The sequence below is a fragment of the Cryptotermes secundus genome, unplaced genomic scaffold (assembly GCF_002891405.2).
Source record: "Cryptotermes secundus unplaced genomic scaffold, Csec_1.0 scaffold568, whole genome shotgun sequence".
NCBI lineage: Eukaryota > Metazoa > Arthropoda > Insecta > Blattodea > Kalotermitidae > Cryptotermes > Cryptotermes secundus.
Window position 1 is genome coordinate 351,650 of NW_019725423.1, and position 19,918 is coordinate 371,567.

Here is a 19,918-nt window from a genome sequence, read left to right on the forward strand (position 1 = left end):
CTGCAAAGAACAGAGAAATTCTGTATGATTCCTTGCAGTTGGCTCATAAGTGCATCCTCAATTCTTTTTATGGATATGTCATGAGAAAGGGGTATGTAAATGATCTAAATAAATTGTAATGTATTTATGTGGAAACAAAACAAAAATTCAAATTATAGAGACTTCAATAGCTCATACAAATTCATGCAGACACAGTGATATGTAGGAGTAAGTGTTAGCAATGACATTTGTACAGAATATAGAGTTTGTCATTAGACTGGTTCCTGCAGCTGACAGCGGTCTTCACAGATAGCTCTGTTATGGTCGCCAATAACTGTGCCCTACTTTCAGCTGTAGTTTAAGTTACCTTGTTTTGGTGAATAGTCTCAAGATGATGACCTTCGAAACATGCCTCACATTATGAGAATATGTGCGTAGACACACATTTAATCTGCTATATGGGAATGTCGGTAGTTTTGTGCCTAATATTTTCTTTAAGTATTTCAAAAAAGTTTATTGTTCACATACACAAGTCACCAGAATTTAAATTGGGTGATCAGGGTAGCCGCAGTCCTCAATCTATGACATGTTCACTGAAGACTTCATTCAGTTCAACCTCAAAATTTTTCCCAGTGTGACACTTCATGAACAGTATAAGGAATTTTTATGTTATGTTATTTTGGCTCTATGGCGAGCAATCCTGAGGAAGGCCAGGTCTCACAAAGGGCTGTCGTGCCAGTGATGGTGATAATTTGGGCTATATATTTAATCACTTAAAGTAACCATGCCTTGTGAGAATAAAATGTAAGTCCTGGATTATGAAGTCCATTTCTTACAATTTCTGAAACCACCTACAATATTGAACTCTCGCTTTGCTATCTGAAGGCAAAATGCTCTGTACAACTGTAGTTTTGTAATGCTGTAATTTCAGCTACTTTGTACCAAGATGAGCTTTACTTTTTGCTAACCTACATTGAAGATCCAAAAGACATAACATCTTTAGGCTTGTTTTTAATCAAGTACTGATGCCATCAAGTTTTTCTTTCAGGCAGTCCAAGTCTTTTGAAATTCCTTTTTGTCTAGCATTGTAGAACATAAGTTGCCCTCTAACACTGCTCAACCATCTGGGTTACTGCAAAATCTTTGTGTGACTCTTGCTGTTATTTGGGTAAGTGAAGTAAAAAGTAAACCTATCCCTGTAACAGGCCGTGAAGGCCCATAGGGTTATGAGATGTTGAGGGTCCTACATTATGTAGACAATCGGCTCAGAGATGGTGGTAAGGTTGTCAGCCTTATGCGCCAACCACGCTTTACTCCCCAGGAAGATTATTTAATTAATTTTTGGTACTCATTTCTGTTAGAGGCTGAGTGAACCCCAGGGCCATAGTGTGGCCGGAAGGATTAGGTCAATTGAAAAAAAATCCAGTGACCTCATCGGGACTTGAACCCGCAACCTTCCGGCTTGTGACATAGTGCCTCAACCAACTACACTACCGAGTGCCCCCACTCTTATTGGGGTACAAACAATTAATCCAAATCATACACTTTACCTTATGTTCAAATAATTGCTTGAAGAGGATGATTTATACGCTGAGTAGTACTTCAACATTACTGTAGTATGATGGTAGAATTCATATATTATTATAAAGAATTTTTTTCTACACAATTGTCAGTTGTCTAGGCATAGGCATATGTGATATGTACAATATTACAGGAGTGTTCTCTACTCCCATCTTCAGCTGCCTGCTTGTCATCGTAGTAACACCTATATTTTTGATACAGTTGAAGTCTTTGGATGCTAGTCCGCCATGCTTATCATACAGGGTTATTGTTTTATGGTTTCCAGCTTCAATTTCGACTGTTTCGCTTAATATATTTCCAAGTTTCAGTATGTAATGACGAGCTTCACGTTCAAGCGCCGTGATTTACGAGGGATGAAAGAAAGGAAAGCCACTTGGCCTTCTCATTCAGCCAAAACAGAATGTATCACAACAATTTAGGTACAAAGTAGCTGAATAAATATAACACAGAAAATATGGTGTTATGTATTTTTTCAAAGTTCATGTTTCCTTTAGCCCCCTCATTGCTCTTAAGGACAGGTCTCTGACATGTGCAAAGATGTTCCACAGCCCACCTTGGTCAGTCTCTTCTCATCTGACTCATGGCAAACCTCTTCTGCAGCTGGAAATGATGAGCCAGTCAAAATTCACAGTAAGGCTTTCAGTAGATAGCAATTACTGAGAATAGGTCCAATCAGAGGCAAAAGATAAAATGGGAAATAAAGTTACTGTGCTATACTGTTGTGTGTCTGTGACATGCTAAGGAGATAGGGCATCCTGCCCAGTTCTCCCTCACACCAGTGTGCAACATAACAAATATAATGAAGACCATTCACTTGAAGAGGGAACTTCTAAGACATGTCTATCAAAAAAGCTTGGTTTCTATTTGTAACACTGAAGCCAGTAATAATGAAATTAAATACCATTCATTATTCAAGGATACAAAATTAAAGGTAGTCATAAAATTGAAACTTGTGTTAAAGATTCTTTCATCATTAAACTGTATGCACAAAAGTCTATAGCATTTTATAATGAGATCTAAAAGGTATATATTTGTAGTAATTACTTGTAATATTTTATGTGTATGTTATATGCAGTGCTCGCTGGCACAGTATGGAGATGGCAGGGATAGTGTGCTATACTGGTGCTGCCATCATCACTAAGGCTCGTGAAATTATTGAACAAGTTGGTAGACCTTTAGAACTCGACACAGATGGGATCTGGTGTGTGCTGCCAGAATCATTCCCTGAGAATTATGTTATTAAAAGTACACATCCAAAGAAACCCAAGGTGGAGATCTCATACACCAATGCCGTACTGAACTCCATGGTAAAGGTATGTATATAACAAGGCGTTCCAAGTGGAACTCATAAAGCCTACTCTTGCTCATGAAAGGATTTGTAGTTTTATACATTTGTTACTGATATAATTTCATATTTCTGAAGAACTTATTTCTTATATACAGATTCTGCCTGCAATGAATTTGTCAGATAACCACAAAGTTTCACACCTTGGCCATGTTTTTATTTTATTGACTTAACAGTATTTCATACAGGATGTGCAGCTATATTTGTAATCCATCCCCATACAAGATTTCTCAAGCCCATTGCCATAAGATTGAAAGTGAGAGACATTTTTGTATGGCTGCTGTATTATTTTAGAGCTCACAAAAATGTTTCCTTAATAAAGTTACTGATTTTTTTGGGAGGTCTGTTACCGTGTCAAGTACATCATATCAGGACCATAAATGAATCTTAGTGCTGCTCCCACCAAACAAGTTTGCTCATGTGTCATGCTGTTATTACTAATTGTAGAAAGTTAAGAAGTAAGATCCTGAGATCGTCTCCAATGAAGTAATGCTCATATCAGATTTCATGAAAATAATTCATTCAGTTTAAGCATTGAAATGGGGGGGCCCACACACAAACAGCATGGCGATCTTATAAGCCAGCTTTTTTTCCCTTAAGGAAGGGTAGTTTTCATGGTTTTCCTCAGTCCATGTGAATGCAAGGATAATACCTTATATTAGGCCATGGCCACATCCTATCAAATTCAATATTCATTATCATCCAGTCATTCAGGACTGTGTAATCTGAGGTAGTGATGCAGCATTAAACAAGCTAAATAAATAAATACATAACTTCAAATGGTAAATCCCTAGCATCAGAAACTGAAAGAAGAAAAATATAATAATTGATATGAAATTAAAACTCATTATAACTCATACAAGATTCATGTTCTGCAAATCAGTATACAAGTGTAACATCACAGATGTGTTCATTATGTTAAACGTCAGATTGATTAATAGACCAAAATGGTTCTATTGTTATGTAATCCTCTTCAGGTCCTGTGTTTTTTTTATATTATTTATTTATTTTTTTATTCGCTTAGTGGGGAGTGGAGTCCCACTGGGTCCACTCGGCACGGCGGCCACTGATTGGCCTATTGTAGCCTGCACCGTGTGATTATGATGATGGAGAATTTGGTGGAATGATGATTGGCAGGACAAACCGAAGTACTCGGAGAAAACCCACCCCAGTGTCACTTTGTCCACCACAAATCCCACTTGACCAGACCCGGGATCGAACCTGGGCCGCCGCGGTGGGAAGCCAGCGACTAACTGCTTGAGCTATGGTGTGGCCTAGGTCCTATGTGTTGCATAGCTTGTTACATAATTTGATGCATTGTCATATGCATTTTCAGTTAAATTTGATGGGTAAGTATTGATTATAAATTCACTTCTCTGGATGTAGTGTGACCATAGCATGAAGTAGTTTGGGAAGAATTCAATGATTCCATGATGGTTGACCCCTTACCACCATCTAGTGCCAAGGTCTAGATTGCATGGAGATTTTCCTCTGGCCCCAACAATTTTCATGTCTGGTGCTCGATCACAGGTTGAACTTTCATTTGCTTTTGTATATAATGGAATATGGATACCAGTATTTCATAAAATAAGGTAAAGCTATCCCTGTAACAAACTGTGGAGGCCCAAAGAGTTATGAGATGTCAAGTCTCCCACATTTTCTAGACAATTGGCTCACAGATGGCGATGAGGTTGTCAGCCTTACACACCAGCTGCCCTTTACCCCCAGCAAGATTCTTGGTTCTCATTTCTGTTATAGGCTGAGTTGACCCAAGGTCCATAGTGCAGCTGGAAGGATTAAGTAAATTGAAAAATGTAATGACCTCATCGGGAAACAACCCCGCAATCTTCCGGCTTCTAGCATAGTGCCTCAACCAACTACTGTACCTTTTTCACAGTATGTGTTAAATGCATGAGGATACCCTTATACATTTTTAGTATTTTTTTCAGGATCATTTTACTAATGATCAGTACCATGAGCTGATGGATCCAGAGACATTAACATACACACAGCGTAGTGAGAATTCAATTTTCTTTGAAGTAGATGGTCCATATCTTGCAATGGTATTGCCAGCTTCAAAAGAGGAAGGAAAGAAACTCAAGAAACGTTATGCAGTGTTCAATTATAACGGAACTCTAGCGGAATTAAAAGGGTATGTGCTTTCTCTCTTCATATGCATGACTGAACGTCTCATATTTCTAATTTTATATATATATATATGTATGTATGTATGTTCAACCTTACATGTGTGCGCACTTTACTGAACTTTACTTATATAAGATTTCATCTATTTCATATTAGATCTGGAAGTATGATTAGGGACCATTGGAGTTGATTCATTATATTGTCATGTAGTGCGTGTGTACCTATAGATGGGGTTTGGATCGATGAATGGATTTATTGACCACTTATACACACGACTCGGGACTACAAGTGGTTATAACACCACCACTAATCTCCACAATTTCACAAATCACCATACCACCTGATAAGCCTTCTGCAGCCTTTCCCTGGCAACTGCTTCTAACAATGGAGATTCTTCAGTTTCATGTGCTCAGGTCCTGTCTTTACAGCCTCCTCTACAGGGCTCAAATGAACTGACTTGGTCACCCCAGTTGTCTTCAAGATAACTCCTTGGCACAAACCACATAGAAACACCCTGTTTCCAACTGTTGCATTATTAAGAATCTGCTGCCTAGCAATGGGAACATGTTTACTGAGCTGTTGACCAGAAACAGTAGTTGTTTATAGTCACTGCTTAGCAACAGGTCTATATGTCACATTATTATGTTGGACACAGTGCATTGTTTGAGGTACCAGTATATTTGGTGTACATGACTTATAGGGAGCTGGCTCCATCTGCTCCAATCTGTAGGTGATTGGTTGCTATTATACTCATGGATCTGTTATAGCTTTTTCTACTGCAGGGAGAGAGGAGATATATAACTGCATATGTAACATCAGTACAGTTACAGCAACTATTCTTGTCTGCCCCAGAGATTTGCATACTATCCTTATATTCATAAAGTCCTGGGTTCAGTCCTGGCATTGCTAACAGCGATAAATGCTAAAGAAGTCATAAAAGGACTGTCAGTATAATGGAAACCCATAAGCTGAAGATAGTCATATCAGTATTGTCATCTGCTTGCTGGAGTGATGTTTTTGGCTTTGATTGTTTGCAGGCATTTCTTACACAGGTTGATGTTTGTATCATATATCTTTGCAAGGAAGTATTATAAATTTAGGAACTAGAGGCTGAAAGTATTGTGTGCATCTGGTTAAAACACCGAGTAAAGTATTGAATATGGTAATTGCCAAATAGCCATGATTCATATACCTCCACCTGCCCACTCTGAGAAGTGAATGTAGTGAGTGACATTGTTAGTAAAAGTATGAATTCATATTAGCTTTACTACTGTCTTGAATTTGTTTGCACAAATGAATTTATATGACAGCACAGACTTGATGGAGTTTACCATGAAAGGAAGAAGAAGTTAAAGGAGCTGGAAGAAATGACAGTGATGTAACTTTACATTACATATTGCTATTGGACTAGTCTCAAAACTGATCCATTGGGCAGGTTAGAAGTTTTGTTTTGTTATATAGTAATCAAGAATTCCTTTAGGGAGTTGGGAATAAGAAAGGGGTAAATCATTCTTGCATAGCATTTCAGTGTTCTTGAGTCTGGACGTTGAAGCTGAAGCTAGGAACCTGCTGCAGTAAAAGTAAAATTGTCTTGCGCCTAAGTATCATGCCATGAAGGGGTATGAGATAATGGAGGTAGAGTTCTCTGCATTATTGCATCTTAACCAGAATAAGGCAGTTGATCAGCTTCATGCTCTGACTGCTTTATGCCCAGAGAGGAAGCCCCTGTTAGCCACTGGATAGAAGAAGTTTTGGCCGGTATATATAAGCATATTGCTGATTTTTCTTAACAGATTATATGAAACACTGACTTCCCTATTGTATTCCTGGGGATTTTTGTTACAGTTTTGAAGTTAAACGCAGAGGAGAGTTGCAGCTCATAAAAATCTTCCAGTCTTCTGTGTTTGCTGCATTCCTGAAGGGTAATACATTGGAGACTTGTTATGAGTCTGTTGCAAAAGTGGCTGATTATTGGCTTGATGTTCTGTATAGTAAGGTTAGTCTTTCAAGATGTGTATTAACTTTGTCTTTTGTTCTTCTGTAATATACCAATATGCTGTGTGGCATATCAATAACTATAGTGCTACCTGTTAGGGCACAGACATTAGTGTACCATTCTAAACATCATGTTGTAATGCTGCTACTTCTGGTACATGTGTATGACAAGACTGTGTTGACTTATCTGCTATGACCAAACAGAAAATATGAATCTTGATAGGGACTTGAATGCCTAATGAATCTATGGAAGCAGTCATTCATAAGTGTACTGGATACCCAAAGTGTGTCTGCCAGATATGTACCAGAATATTTGGACATGGACCAGAAGAGCTTCCAGAAAAGAAAGCAACATATAAAGAAATCTTAGTATACCATAACTCTGGGAAAGCAGTAGAGCTTCATGAAGTAGAAGCACACAGTCTCACTTACACCAAAGAAATTCGAGAGTGAACTGAGTTGTGGTGAATGACTTCTGAGACATGTTGAGGGTCATTCACTTCATTTCGTGCCAACTATCATTACTGTGACTACCTGTTCCTATTCCTGTAATGTTGTGAGAATCTATTTGCAAGAAGCCATGATCCTTGTGAAAATGCGTGATTTTTCTAGGAAAAAAAATGCAGCAACTGCAAGTGAAGCACTCTAACTTGTGAATATGATGTGGGAAGGGCTTCAGTGCCCTCTTAGTCGATACTTACCTCTGAGTGATTTCCATCCCACTGAATGAATTCATGGAAGGTGTCAAATTTGAATATAATGATCATATTAGCAGCTTGTCTGTCATTTTCTTGCAGAGGCTTTGTAAGGCTAGTCTGTAACTCGGTTTATGAAGCTTCAACAGCAAGTGTTGTATGTTGAGAATCAAAGGTTCCAAAACTTTCAACGCAAGGTCTACCATACAGTGAAGTCCTCCAAACTGTTATGGATTCATAGTAATGTCAGTGACTGGTGACATGCAAAGAATATTTCAAAGATATGATTTGATGTGTGACCGAAGAACTGTAACCTCTGATCATTTTAATCAGTTATAGAATGAAACTTGCTGTCCATATGGCTTCAGAGCATATCATGATAGAAGTTTAACAGAAAAAAATGTGGATTTCCTTGTAGAGTGATAAACTTTAATATCACCTCATTTCATTCATAAATTACATGTTGCTTTATTTACAGGCTTGCAACATGCCTGATTCGGAATTGTTTGAGCTGATATCAGAAAATCGCTCCATGTCTCGCAAGCTTGAAGACTACGGCAGCCAGAAGTCTACGTCAATATCTACTGCAAAGCGTTTAGCAGAGTTTCTAGGAGACCAAATGGTAAAAGATGCAGGTCTTGCTTGCAGATTTATCATATCAAAGAAACCAGAAGGAGCACCTGTCACTGAAAGGTACACATTCTAACTATGTAACTCTTCTTCTTCTTCTAGAATAATAAATTTTCTTTTTCTTCCATCCACCCATCCGTCTCTTCTGCCTTCTTCCACTATGGACTTGGTCTTCAACTTCATTGTGTTAATTCATTTTTCTGTTTTAACAGCCAGTGCAGTTGTTGATTGAGCGATGGTCTGATGATACTAGAGGAAATAGGGGTCAGAGCTTCCTTAGATATTGGGCCATATGCACTTGTTAATAATGTAACTATCAGCTGTGGAAGTATGAGTTTTCCTGTCAAATGTTATTTGCCTTTACAAACATAATTTATCAGTAAGAAACAAAAGAGAAAACCAACTTGAAACAAATGAATGTATAGCAGTTAGGTTAATGTTTAGTCATTCCCTTCAGGATATTCCATTTGGCATGCACTGCCCCCAGAAATCACATGCTCAAGTAACTGATTGTAAGTGGTCAACTGAAATAGTGAAAGCCATTGCAAGATGTGGTGTGACTCCCCTTGCTGAGCAGATACGAGGGGGGACCCAAAAATAACCAGAATTTATTTTTGTTATTTTTTATTTTTGCATTTTTATTGAACTGTATATTAGTCCTGGCGGAATGAACTCTTTGTGGACAATGCCATTCACATCAAAAAATCAAATCAACATTGTTTTCACATTGGATCGCACTTGACGCGCTTTCTTCGGTCGTGGTGAAGTTGGAGTTTTCTACTGGCTTGATGATTGCTTTGATTCTGGATCATACCCGTAGCACCAAGACTCATCGCCAGTCACAATTCTTTTAAGAAATTCTGGATCGTTCTGCACTTCACTCTTCAAGTCGCGGCAAACATTCACGCAGTTTTCTCTTTGGCCATCTCCGAGCAAGCGAGGAACAAATTTTGCAGACACCCGTCTCATGTGCAAACCTTCGGTTAAAATTCGCTGGACCGTGCTCCATGAGATGTTCGTTTCCTCAGAAAGTTGGTCAATGGTCTTTCGATGATTTTCATCAATTGCACGTTTGATTTTGGCAATGTTTTCATCATTTCTTCCTGTCGAAGGACGCCCGGGGCGTGGCATGTCTTCTGTTGACATTTTGCCAGCTTTGAAACGGGAAAACCACTCGTAGACCTGTGATTTCCCCAAAGCATCATCATTAAAGGCTTGCCGAAGCATCCCAACAGTCTCGGCTGCAGTTTTCCCTAACAGAAAGCAAAAGTTCANACTTATTTATGTATAGGAACGAAATGTAATAAAACTCGCATATGTGTTAACAGTAAACTGGGATAACATGTTTTCTTACTTGTTAGTTTTTGTAAACAGTTAAGCTGATAGAATTTGTGCAGTTTTATTTGTAAATGTATGTGCTTCTGGTGTATCTGACCTACCATTCTTTTCAAGCTGTTTACATCATCTCACAAACACAAACATTGTGAGACTGTGTAAACTGGTACACTAGGTAATGGAGGTTTGAACACAGTAATGTTTCAGCTGCAATGAAAATTCAACCAGAAGGTGTCCAGAAAGACCCTGCTGTCAAAAATGCTATTTCTTGGCTATCAAACTAGAAACGAGATTTAATTACTTGGCTCAGAAGGAAACTGAGTCATGTGGGAATTCTTATATTGCAAACTTTGGCTCTGTTCCTCTGTGTTCAGCTGTCAACATTTTCTGAGAAATTCCTGTTTTCTTTCATTGGATGAAGGTTAAAAAAAGAACATTCATAAAATTTTTTGTCACACTTCGTCTGACAGAAAACTTCATTTGCAAGGTTGTGCATATGGTTTTATATATAAGGCATCTAAAGAAGTGAAAAGCATTTTATTGTGGCAAGAAACTTTACAGTGTGACGGCTCAACAAACATTGTGGGATAATTTTAATTTGTTGTGGGGTATTTGTAAAAATTTAAGTGAGTTGTTTAATAGTGTGTGAAATGATCAAGTACATTGACACATGTAAGAATATCCTGGATTTTCCACGCTTTTTGATTATTTGTATATTTAATTTCCATTATTAGCCTGGATAATCTGGAGTTGAATGTAATTGTAATTTCTTCTTGTATGTGCCTGTGTGTGAGATCTTAATATTGTCTTGTTTTCTTTGCCTTTTTCTTTATTTTACGTTTATGAATGTTTTCCAGTTGTAAGAAGTACAGAATGATGTTGCTGAACACAAGAGTTGCATGCCATATATTAGTTATCGTAACCTTTTTTATTTTATTATACAGAAAACTTTGATTTTGTGATACTCATATTGGCCAGATGAATAGCCAGTTTCTATTCAGGAAAATGAAATTTTATGGTGGCCATTCAAAAAGTAACTTCCAGTGAGCTGTTAACAAAAATGCAATGAGAAAAAAATTATTATATTCAAAAAATGTATACATACATAAGCTACTTCTTAGTATAATCACTGCTGGAATTATGGCACTTTTTGTATTGGGGAATAAGTATTGTATGCCTCTGTCAAAGAAGTCTGCCACCTATGAGCTCAGTCACATTTTGACACCCTACATCAACTCATTATTGTTGAAGAGCTGTGATCCAAACAAGTTCTGCAGGTTGGTAAGTAGGTGGTAGTCGCTAGGAGTGAGATCAGGGGTGTAAGGAGGTTTGCAACACACTTGTGGTGGTATTGTGGTCCCTTATTGCATGAATTCAACCATCAGTGCTCCTATCCTGTCCCAGAAAACAGTTACTGTCAGCTTTCTGGCAGATGTTTAAACTTTTTTGGTGTATTTGGTGAATTTGTGCGCATCCACTGCCTCAACTGCTCTTTGGTTTCAGCATTCACAAATGAAATCCTGGTTTTTTCACCTGTTATTCGTAGGGACTGAGAAATTCATCGCCCTCTTTTTGGTATCATTCAAAAAATGTCATAGCTGAAGCCAATCTCTGCAGTTTGTGTGCACCTTATGCATCTTATGCAAAACTTGTAATAGCCCAGCCTAACTGTGATAATCATATAGAGAAAAGAACATGAAATTTGTGGAAATTCACCCAAAAGTTCTGAAATTATTAAGCGCCGTATCTCACAAATTTTTTGGTCAACACTTTGAACAGAATCATCACTCAGTGCAGATGACTGACCACGTCGCTCTTCATCATGAAAATTTGTTTGCCCATTTTGAACATTCTACACCATTGTCATACAGTTCCTTCACTCATTATATTTTGGCTATCAGCTGCTCATAATTCGCAATGGATTTCCACAGCACTCATATTTTTGACATGAAGAAAGTGGATAACAGTACAAATTTCGCAGCTGGCAGGTATTTTAACCGCCCTCCCTTGAGGCTTCCTGCCCACAAGTTAGTAGCCACCTTTGCTTACCGTCCGTCTTGTTCGCCTTACGTTCGGCGTCACTTTGACTGCCCTACCTGGTGCTGCCTCCGTTGAAGTTGTTGGGGCATGGCTGGTTCTGGCTTGACCAGGCTCCACCGTTTCCTCCTTCCGTTGCTGATTGCGGGGGTTGGAATTTCAGGATAGGACCTGATGTTATGGGCGCCAGCAAACAGCTAGGTGCGGTTTGTGATTCATTATAAAGGAGGGAAGGCGTGAGTGGGTGGAAGCTGGCGATGGGTTTGACTAGCTCCTGGCAATGAGTCTCTCCTCAGGTTGGCTAAGGATCAGGCTCGGACAAGTGAGGGTGAAGCACTTCTAACCAACACAATGCACTGTACCACTGGAACACTTTATTGTTTTCTTACAGTCACTCGGAGGTATAAATCCACACTATCAGGCCTAGTTTCAGCTTCCAAGCAGCCGGTGTTGCACTTGCTCAAATTATTTAGCATAACACGCAAGTATAATCGCGGGGTTTACCTCCGCCAAGTTCGAAAGTTTGTAGCAGACTCCTCATCTTAAACTGGACTCTCTGCCGAGCCAGAGGTCCTAACTGAATTGTATCCGCCTCTTCTCTCCTCCTCCTAAATTCCCGGATAGGCTGATTCAGATAAGAGGAGTTGGCTTAATTTTTTGTTCCGGCCAATGACCGATTGTTTTAGAAGTAGTTTCGGCCTACAATCCCAAACAGCGAAATTGACAGCCATGCAACTTATGAGGGGTCGCTAATGATCTCCTGGCACTCCCACTTTTGACTTACAACTCGTTGAGACTGTCACTGCTCGAATTCTCAAAGTGGCTTGCCGCTGTAAGTCAGCTTCTCAATTTCTAAAGAAACTCAGTGGGGTTCCTTGAAGTATCATTTCTGCCCCTTTCAACACAACACCAGATGCTTGGACGCAAGGACTAACAGATGTCCTTGTCCGCGTAAGTTCGGTCTATCTGCTTGTTCTGACTGTGTCTTAACCTATGTTTCTTTGTAATTCTTACTGTCTACTTTATAAACTACTGAAATAAAAAGAGGGGGGGAAGGATTTCAATGGTGCGGTTACAGTATGTCAAATCACAGGACACACCATAACTCACTCTTTAGAGACAAGAACAAACACTAGGTGACCAGCTATATGATTGTTTACAAGGCAGTGAGTAATGTGATGGTACCTTGCATATGCAAGTTTTCCCCCTCTCCTATATTAGTTGCCTAAAATAAACAGAAGTTACTTTACAAGTAGCCCTTGTATTATAAAAACTTGACTTTCCGTATTTACAGAAATGGAAATGAAAATTGGTTTGCTAATGTGGAATTTTCATAAATTTAATGTTTGTTTTATCTACATTTGAAATATATATGTGAGCTGAATTCATTATGTTACCACATGCCCACTAGTCAAGCAGGAGATACCTCATGTAACCCTGGGAAATGTGTTCTCTTAAGCAATTCGCACCACACAAAATTCATATTGTCTGTTCTTAATTTAGTAAGAGTATTGCTGTAGTTATGACATATGCATACATGCCATATCTGCTGTTGAATTCATTTAAAACTTAGTGGCAAGCATCTCTGTTTCTTATTCGCTGGAGTTTCTTCAAAATATAACAGCTGATCAAGAAATTCTCTGTTTTTGTGGAACCTGTGGGTTCCTTTCCATGTTCGCCCTATCCTGAGTCAGTTAAATTTATTCCTCACCTCTCTCATCTTTCTCGAAGATGCATTGTAATAATACACAGTGCTCTGATGTAAGAAGGAAATGTTGCAATATTTGGGTATGTAGCAGTAATGCATATATACAGATAGCACATTCTGATGTAAGATGGAAATGTTGCCGACAAGAAATATCTCTGGCTGAAAGGGTCAGTTTTGTTCAAAAGCATATAGTGAAATATTTGTGGGTGTATATTAGGTATATTGTATATTTGAAAAATGGATTGACTAATGTATACACAAACCTTTTATACAATATAAGTGTCTGAATAATCATCCCTTGCTACTTCAGCCTCATTTCTGTCATATACAAAGGAATTATTTAGCTTTATGACTCAGAGCAAATATTCAATACTTTTGCACAATCCAGTCTTAATGCTTTTTATTTTTACTGTCATAGAGCCATCCCACTAGCCATTTTCCAGTCAGAACCTAGCATAAAGCGGCATTATCTGCGCAAATGGCTTAAAGACTCATCTCTTAATGACATAGACATCCGTCAAGTACTCGACTGGGACTACTACATTGAGAGATTGGGTGGTACCATTCAGAAAATTATCACCATCCCAGCTGCTATGCAAGGGGTTAGTAGAAGGATGTGTCTCTTTTAAATGTCATCATATTCTCCAAGTAAAATATGGAAAAGTTTATGACATAACAGAAAAATGAGTTTCTTACCTCTTCATTTAGGCACAGTAGATCACTGTGGTCGGAAGGCCCACCCCTTATGCATTCATACCTCCTCATTGCCTCTGTATTACAGAACATACAGTATGCTTCAGGTCTCTCCAAGTAAACATTTTATTTAATTTTATGCCATTTGAAAAATAAAAAAGTCAATCCTACATTTACGTTCAGTGATACAGTATATTTGCTATAGAATGAATGTAAATCATTCATATTTGCCACTATTTAGTTGTACAGGAAATAGCCCAAGTTTGGAACTTGTGCTGTCATGGGCTATACGTTATATGAGTGAAAACCAAATTCAGTTATTTAAGGCATGTCTTGTTTATTCCTTTACAAATTGTAATAACCTATCTCAGTGGGCTGTGATCCATAGTCCATTAAGCCTTATATAGATCACTATTCAGTAAATATTAAACAAATAAATAACCAGAAAGATGGAAAAGTATAAGAAATCTAAAAGAATAAGTGTGAACTCCCCCAGTATAAAATTTACTGAAACAATCTCAATAGAAATAAACGGCCTTTCTGTACAAAGGGCCACTAGAGGAAGAAATTCAGTGTGTAATGGACGTTTAATTGAAAGAAAAAAAACATCATGTAGTGAGATGTTTATGTATTTAAAGTTTAGGAAAGTATTTTTAAAATGTGTTTGCAACATTGCAGTGGTAGGTTGTAATTTACAATTATATTTATAAGCATTATTTTGGGTTTTGATGATTTCAAAGTCTTAATATGAAATGTCAACAAATTGTAGACATTCTCTTATTTCGATTTTTGTAGTTACTGGGAGAAGCATTTGTATTGAAATGTGTAGATTAATTTTATACATGGTTTTTCCAGTGTCTAGGTAATATTCCACTGAGTTAAGTATGTTTATTTTGATTGTCTCACAGACCTTGCAGGCTTTATATTTTTTTTTTTTTTTTTTTTTTTNGTTTGTTCATTTGCTAATTGGTCTTACTGTTTTTCTTACAGCTAGCAAATCCTGTGCCCAGGGTGAGGCATCCTGATTGGCTGCACAAAAAAATACTAGAGAAGAATGACACATTGAAACAGAGGAGGATCAATGAAATGTTTCCTGTGAAACCTAAGAACTCAGAGCCGCAGATTGATGTAAGTGTTGCATAAGTACTGGGCTTGTAACTGTTGGGTTCTTGCTGTAATGTCAAATTAGAAACAATCTGGATCTGCCTTAGATCTCAGTAATATCTTGTTTGGCCAGCCTTTTGTCATATTTATGTATAGCCTCATATTATGCAGTGGCATGGCATTGTGGCATGTAGACCCATTGCTGGCAATGATTGCAAAACAAGCAACTACACAACAACCATTGCTAAATAATGGCTCTGCAAACAAGTATGTTTCCACAGCAACAAGAGAACACAGTAATAATGGAAGAGATGTTTGCTGTGCGGTCTGTACTGAGATGTTATAACTAGGACCAGTTAGCAGCTGCAGTCAGAGAACTGTTGTGGTTCAGTCACTGTGAGCTGTTGATGTGAGAAGCTGGTAGCTGAGGTTGGGAACAATTTAGGAACCCATAGGAAGAAGACCATCCACTACCAAGCACCAGCATTGAAAATATGACTGTGGACACTAGTGTGTATGTGTGTGTAATGATGAGCTGTAAAGTGTAGTCGTCTGCTGTATGAAAGTGTGCAATAAATTGAGTCCTCAATTCAAAACCTGTCAATAGTCATACTCTTATCACATGACAGTATTAATCATTACATTGAAAGTTTAAATATTTTAAAGATGGTAGTATTCCCATTTGAAGCCCTTCTATACTTCAAAATTTTTTCCAGCATTTAATCTTGATGTATTAAATGAATGGTGGTCAGAAACACTGGATAATATCACTGCACAGCCATCACACCGAACATTTTGATAGACCTAATATATATTGTAGCTTGTAAAGCTGTTGCTACGCAATGTCTGCGAGATGAGCAGATATATAAAATCACACATCCTATGTGACAATATTTACAGTACTGTCTCTGTAGTAACTAAAAAGAGAAAAACACTTCACGCATTTCGGTCATGACTAGAGCCTTTTCTAGTTCACTGTTTCAATTATGTGGCTGTTGCTGAGAAAGCATTAAACACTGAGCAGAGTAGAACATAAATTCAGTTGCAGCAGAAGGATGAGACCGAGTCCCTTGGAAATGTGGCCTCAGATGGGCCGATTTTACAAGTCAAGATGACAAGTATGTAGCATTGATGGGATGAAAATTGCAAGGAAAACCCGAAATTTCTAGTGTAAAACGTGCCGCTCTCCACAGAAATCCCACATGGACTGTCCTGGGATTGAAACCAGGGTTTCCCATTGAGAGACTAGCAACTAAGTGCCTGAGCATATCGGGTGAAGACGTGACTTTTACTCTGTCACTATCCTGCAAAGTACAGATGCTGTGCTGTGCCATAGCAAATAGGCGGGTCATGTGGGTCATGTGGAATGGCATTTGTATACTAAATTATTAAAATACTCTGATAGGCAGTAACTATGTTTGTATGCACAGATGTTTGTGAGTTGAATGTTCATATCTTGGAGACTACCTGTACAGTGAAACAGCTTGTTTGACATACATTGTTATAAAGATTATTGGATTTTATTACAGTGAGAATTGTATTCATATTAATTTTCAGCCTGAAACAGATTTATTTGCAACACAATCAAGGCTCCAAGCAGAACAAATTGACATTGAAGATGTAGCCAGCCGACCCCAAGAGTACAGAAGTACAAGCGGGCGGCCTCTGGTCACTAAGAGGAAACGTATGCCTTCAGGAACCATGAGCTCCCCTACACAGTCCACCACATTGACACAGAGCTGGAGAGATGTGCTTGGTCCTCCTCCCCCACTCGGCGACACTAAGGTTTGTAACAGTTTGATTCTTAATTGATAATATTCAGGTATCTTCAGTACAGTTACAGTGCTGTGGATGCATATTTCAGTGCCAGTATCACTTCACTACCATCACAACATTGATGATTTGATAGTTTCATTTATTGAAATATTACAAGGGTCGTACTGAAGGTCATGAGCAACAATCTTTTGTAAAGTAACATGCTTTATTATTGACAAACCAAATACACCACCTCAATCTACAGACCTTTCTTTATTTTTCCACATAATCGCCACTTCTTTGTACACATTTCTCCCGGCGTTCTGGGAGTTTGAAAATTCCCCTTCTGTAAAATTCCGTTCCAGCCATCCGAAGACACAAACGCACTGCTTTCTGAATTGCCTCCCTTGTCTCAAAATGTTGTCCACACAGCTGATCCTTCACAAATCCAAAAAGATGGTAGTCGGAGGGTGCCAGATCAGGGCTATAGGAGGGGTGTGGAAGAACTTCCCACCCAATCTTTGCAATTGCCTCCAATGTGAGGCGAGTGGTGTTTGGGCGAGCGTTGTCATGCAGGATGTTGATGTTTCGTTCCGGATGCACAATGCACGACGGAGCTTGTGCAATGTCTGGACATAACAAGCAGCATTAATGGTTTGCCCAGGTTCCAGGAATTCGGCCAGAATAAACCCCTCTGCATCCCAGAAGACTGTGCCCATCACCTTGACAGCTGATGGCACTGTCTTTGCCTTCTTTTTTGATGGAGAATGCAAATTGTGCCATTCCATACTCTGCCATTTCGTTGCAGGCTCAAAATGGTGAAACCAGCTTTTGTCACCTGTCACAATACAGAGCAAGATATCATCGCCTTCGTGTCGATATCTCTGTGGCAGTTCTGAGGTGATGGCTTTTCGCTGACCTTTGTGGTCTTTGGTCAATAACCGTGGGACCCAACGAGCACAAACTTTCCTATAGCTCAAGCTTTCAATCATCTCCTGTACTGCACTATGCCCTATTCCAAGTTTTCGGGCTATTGTGTCCACAGTCACATGCCTGTCATCTTGAATGATCTCATCCACTCTTTCCTTGTTGCATTCAGTTAAGGCTGTTCGAGGACGACCGTTCTGAGGCTCATCTTCGATGCTGGTGTTCCCATCTTTAAAATGTTTCACCCATCTTCGAACACTGCTCGCACCCATGCACACACTTCCATAAGCACGCTGAAGTCTCTGGTGAATTTCTGCAGCAGGGATTTCCTCTTTCACAAGAAATTCGATGACAGCACGCTGGCGAAATGACATATGGTTCATGATTTATTTAAACCGTCTTGCAGTGCATACACTCATTTATCTCCTTCTCTCCCTCGCACTACATGTTTCGGCATAATAATGCCATCTTCAGGTGCTTACTTATCCACGCCAAACTAGTTCATTGCATGCCTTGTTCTCATATTAAAATAACTAAAATATGTATCTATCATATACATTGTCAAACGTTAAAAATATTAAAATTGTTCAGGATACCACATNGTGACTGGCGTAGTGAGGTGCGACGTAGCGATGTGGTATCCTGAACAATTTTAATATTTTTAACGTTTGACAATGTATATGATAGATACATATTTTAGTTATTTTAATATGAGAACAAGGCATGCAATGAACTAGTTTGGCGTGGATAAGTAAGCACCTGAAGATGGCATTATTATGCCGAAACATGTAGTGCGAGGGAGAGAAGGAGATAAATGAGTGTATGCACTGCAAGACGGTTTAAATAAATCATGGACTTAAATCAGTGCAACAGGACGCTAAAATATAACATGACATATGGTTGTCGGCCATTTTGTTAGGAGTGATACTGGTCACGTGATGCAAGCTATTGACGTCACAAGACACTCAAGGTTAACACAACAGCTGGTTCCACATACCACCAGACTCTCTTTCGTCTGCTGTTCCCAGGTTGCAGGCAAAAACAGTTGCTCATGATTTTCAGTATGACCTTCGTATCAACCATTTAAAAGTGTTAGCAAAATTGTGATTCATTTGCATTTTGTTTATTGAGCGAAATAGGATTGCATGGGGACACGCAGTACTGTAGCTGGTTGAGGCACTGTGCTACAAGCTGAAAGGTCATGGGTTTGATTCCTGATATGGTCATTGGATTTTTTCAATTCACCTAATCTTTCCAGCTGCATTGTGGCCCTGGGGTCGACTCAGCTTCTAGCAGAAATGAGTACCAGGAATTTTCCTGGGGTTAAAGGGCAGGCAATGCATAAGGCTGACAACCTTACCGCCATCTCTGAGCTGATTGTCTAGAAAATGTAGGAGCCTCAACGTCTCAACCCTATGGGTTTCATGGCTTCTTAGAGGGAAAGGTTTACCTTTACCTTTATTAGAATTGCATGAAGGAGAAAATTACATAATAAGCTTTATAATTTGTATTTTTCATCAAATATTATGTTGATCCTATTATGGAGAATGAGTTGGATAAGTCATGTAACACGTATGGTAGAGATGAAAAATGTGTATAAAATTTTGGCCTGAAAAGCTGATGGGAAGATACTTGGTAGACCTAGGTGTAGATGGGTGGATAGTTCTAAACACTGGATCTGAAACACATAGGGTGGGAGGATGTGGACTGGATTCATCTGGCTGAGGATGGGATTGAGTGACAGCCCCTTATGAATCAGTAAGGACTCTTTGGGTTCTGCAATAAAGTAGGAAGTTCTTGATTAGCTTAGTGACTGTAAGCTTCTCAAGGAGAGAGCTGGTTAATATAGCTTGGATTTTACATCACTAGCAAACTTTCCTTCATATATGTCACTCATTCCATCACTTTGTATGTTTGCTGCACGTCACGCAGTAGGAGTTTTATATGACTGTACTTACCTACCACAGTATTATTATTATTATTATTATT

The 19,918-nt window shown here is 38.8% G+C and overlaps 1 protein-coding gene across 1 annotated transcript in view; it reads left to right on the forward strand.

Moving 5' to 3' along the window:
- The window catches only part of LOC111863384 (DNA polymerase epsilon catalytic subunit A), a 75,709-nt gene that overhangs the window by 22,005 nt on the left and 33,786 nt on the right, over positions 1 to 19,918 (forward strand). Inside the window, exons 13-19 of the mRNA XM_023849653.2 lie at positions 2,636 to 2,873; positions 4,855 to 5,057; positions 6,896 to 7,046; positions 8,219 to 8,433; positions 13,869 to 14,052; positions 15,134 to 15,271; positions 16,805 to 17,032. Coding sequence (XP_023705421.1) covers positions 2,636 to 2,873; positions 4,855 to 5,057; positions 6,896 to 7,046; positions 8,219 to 8,433; positions 13,869 to 14,052; positions 15,134 to 15,271; positions 16,805 to 17,032 — 1,357 coding nt within the window. The remainder of the gene's footprint in view (positions 1 to 2,635; positions 2,874 to 4,854; positions 5,058 to 6,895; positions 7,047 to 8,218; positions 8,434 to 13,868; positions 14,053 to 15,133; positions 15,272 to 16,804; positions 17,033 to 19,918) is intronic.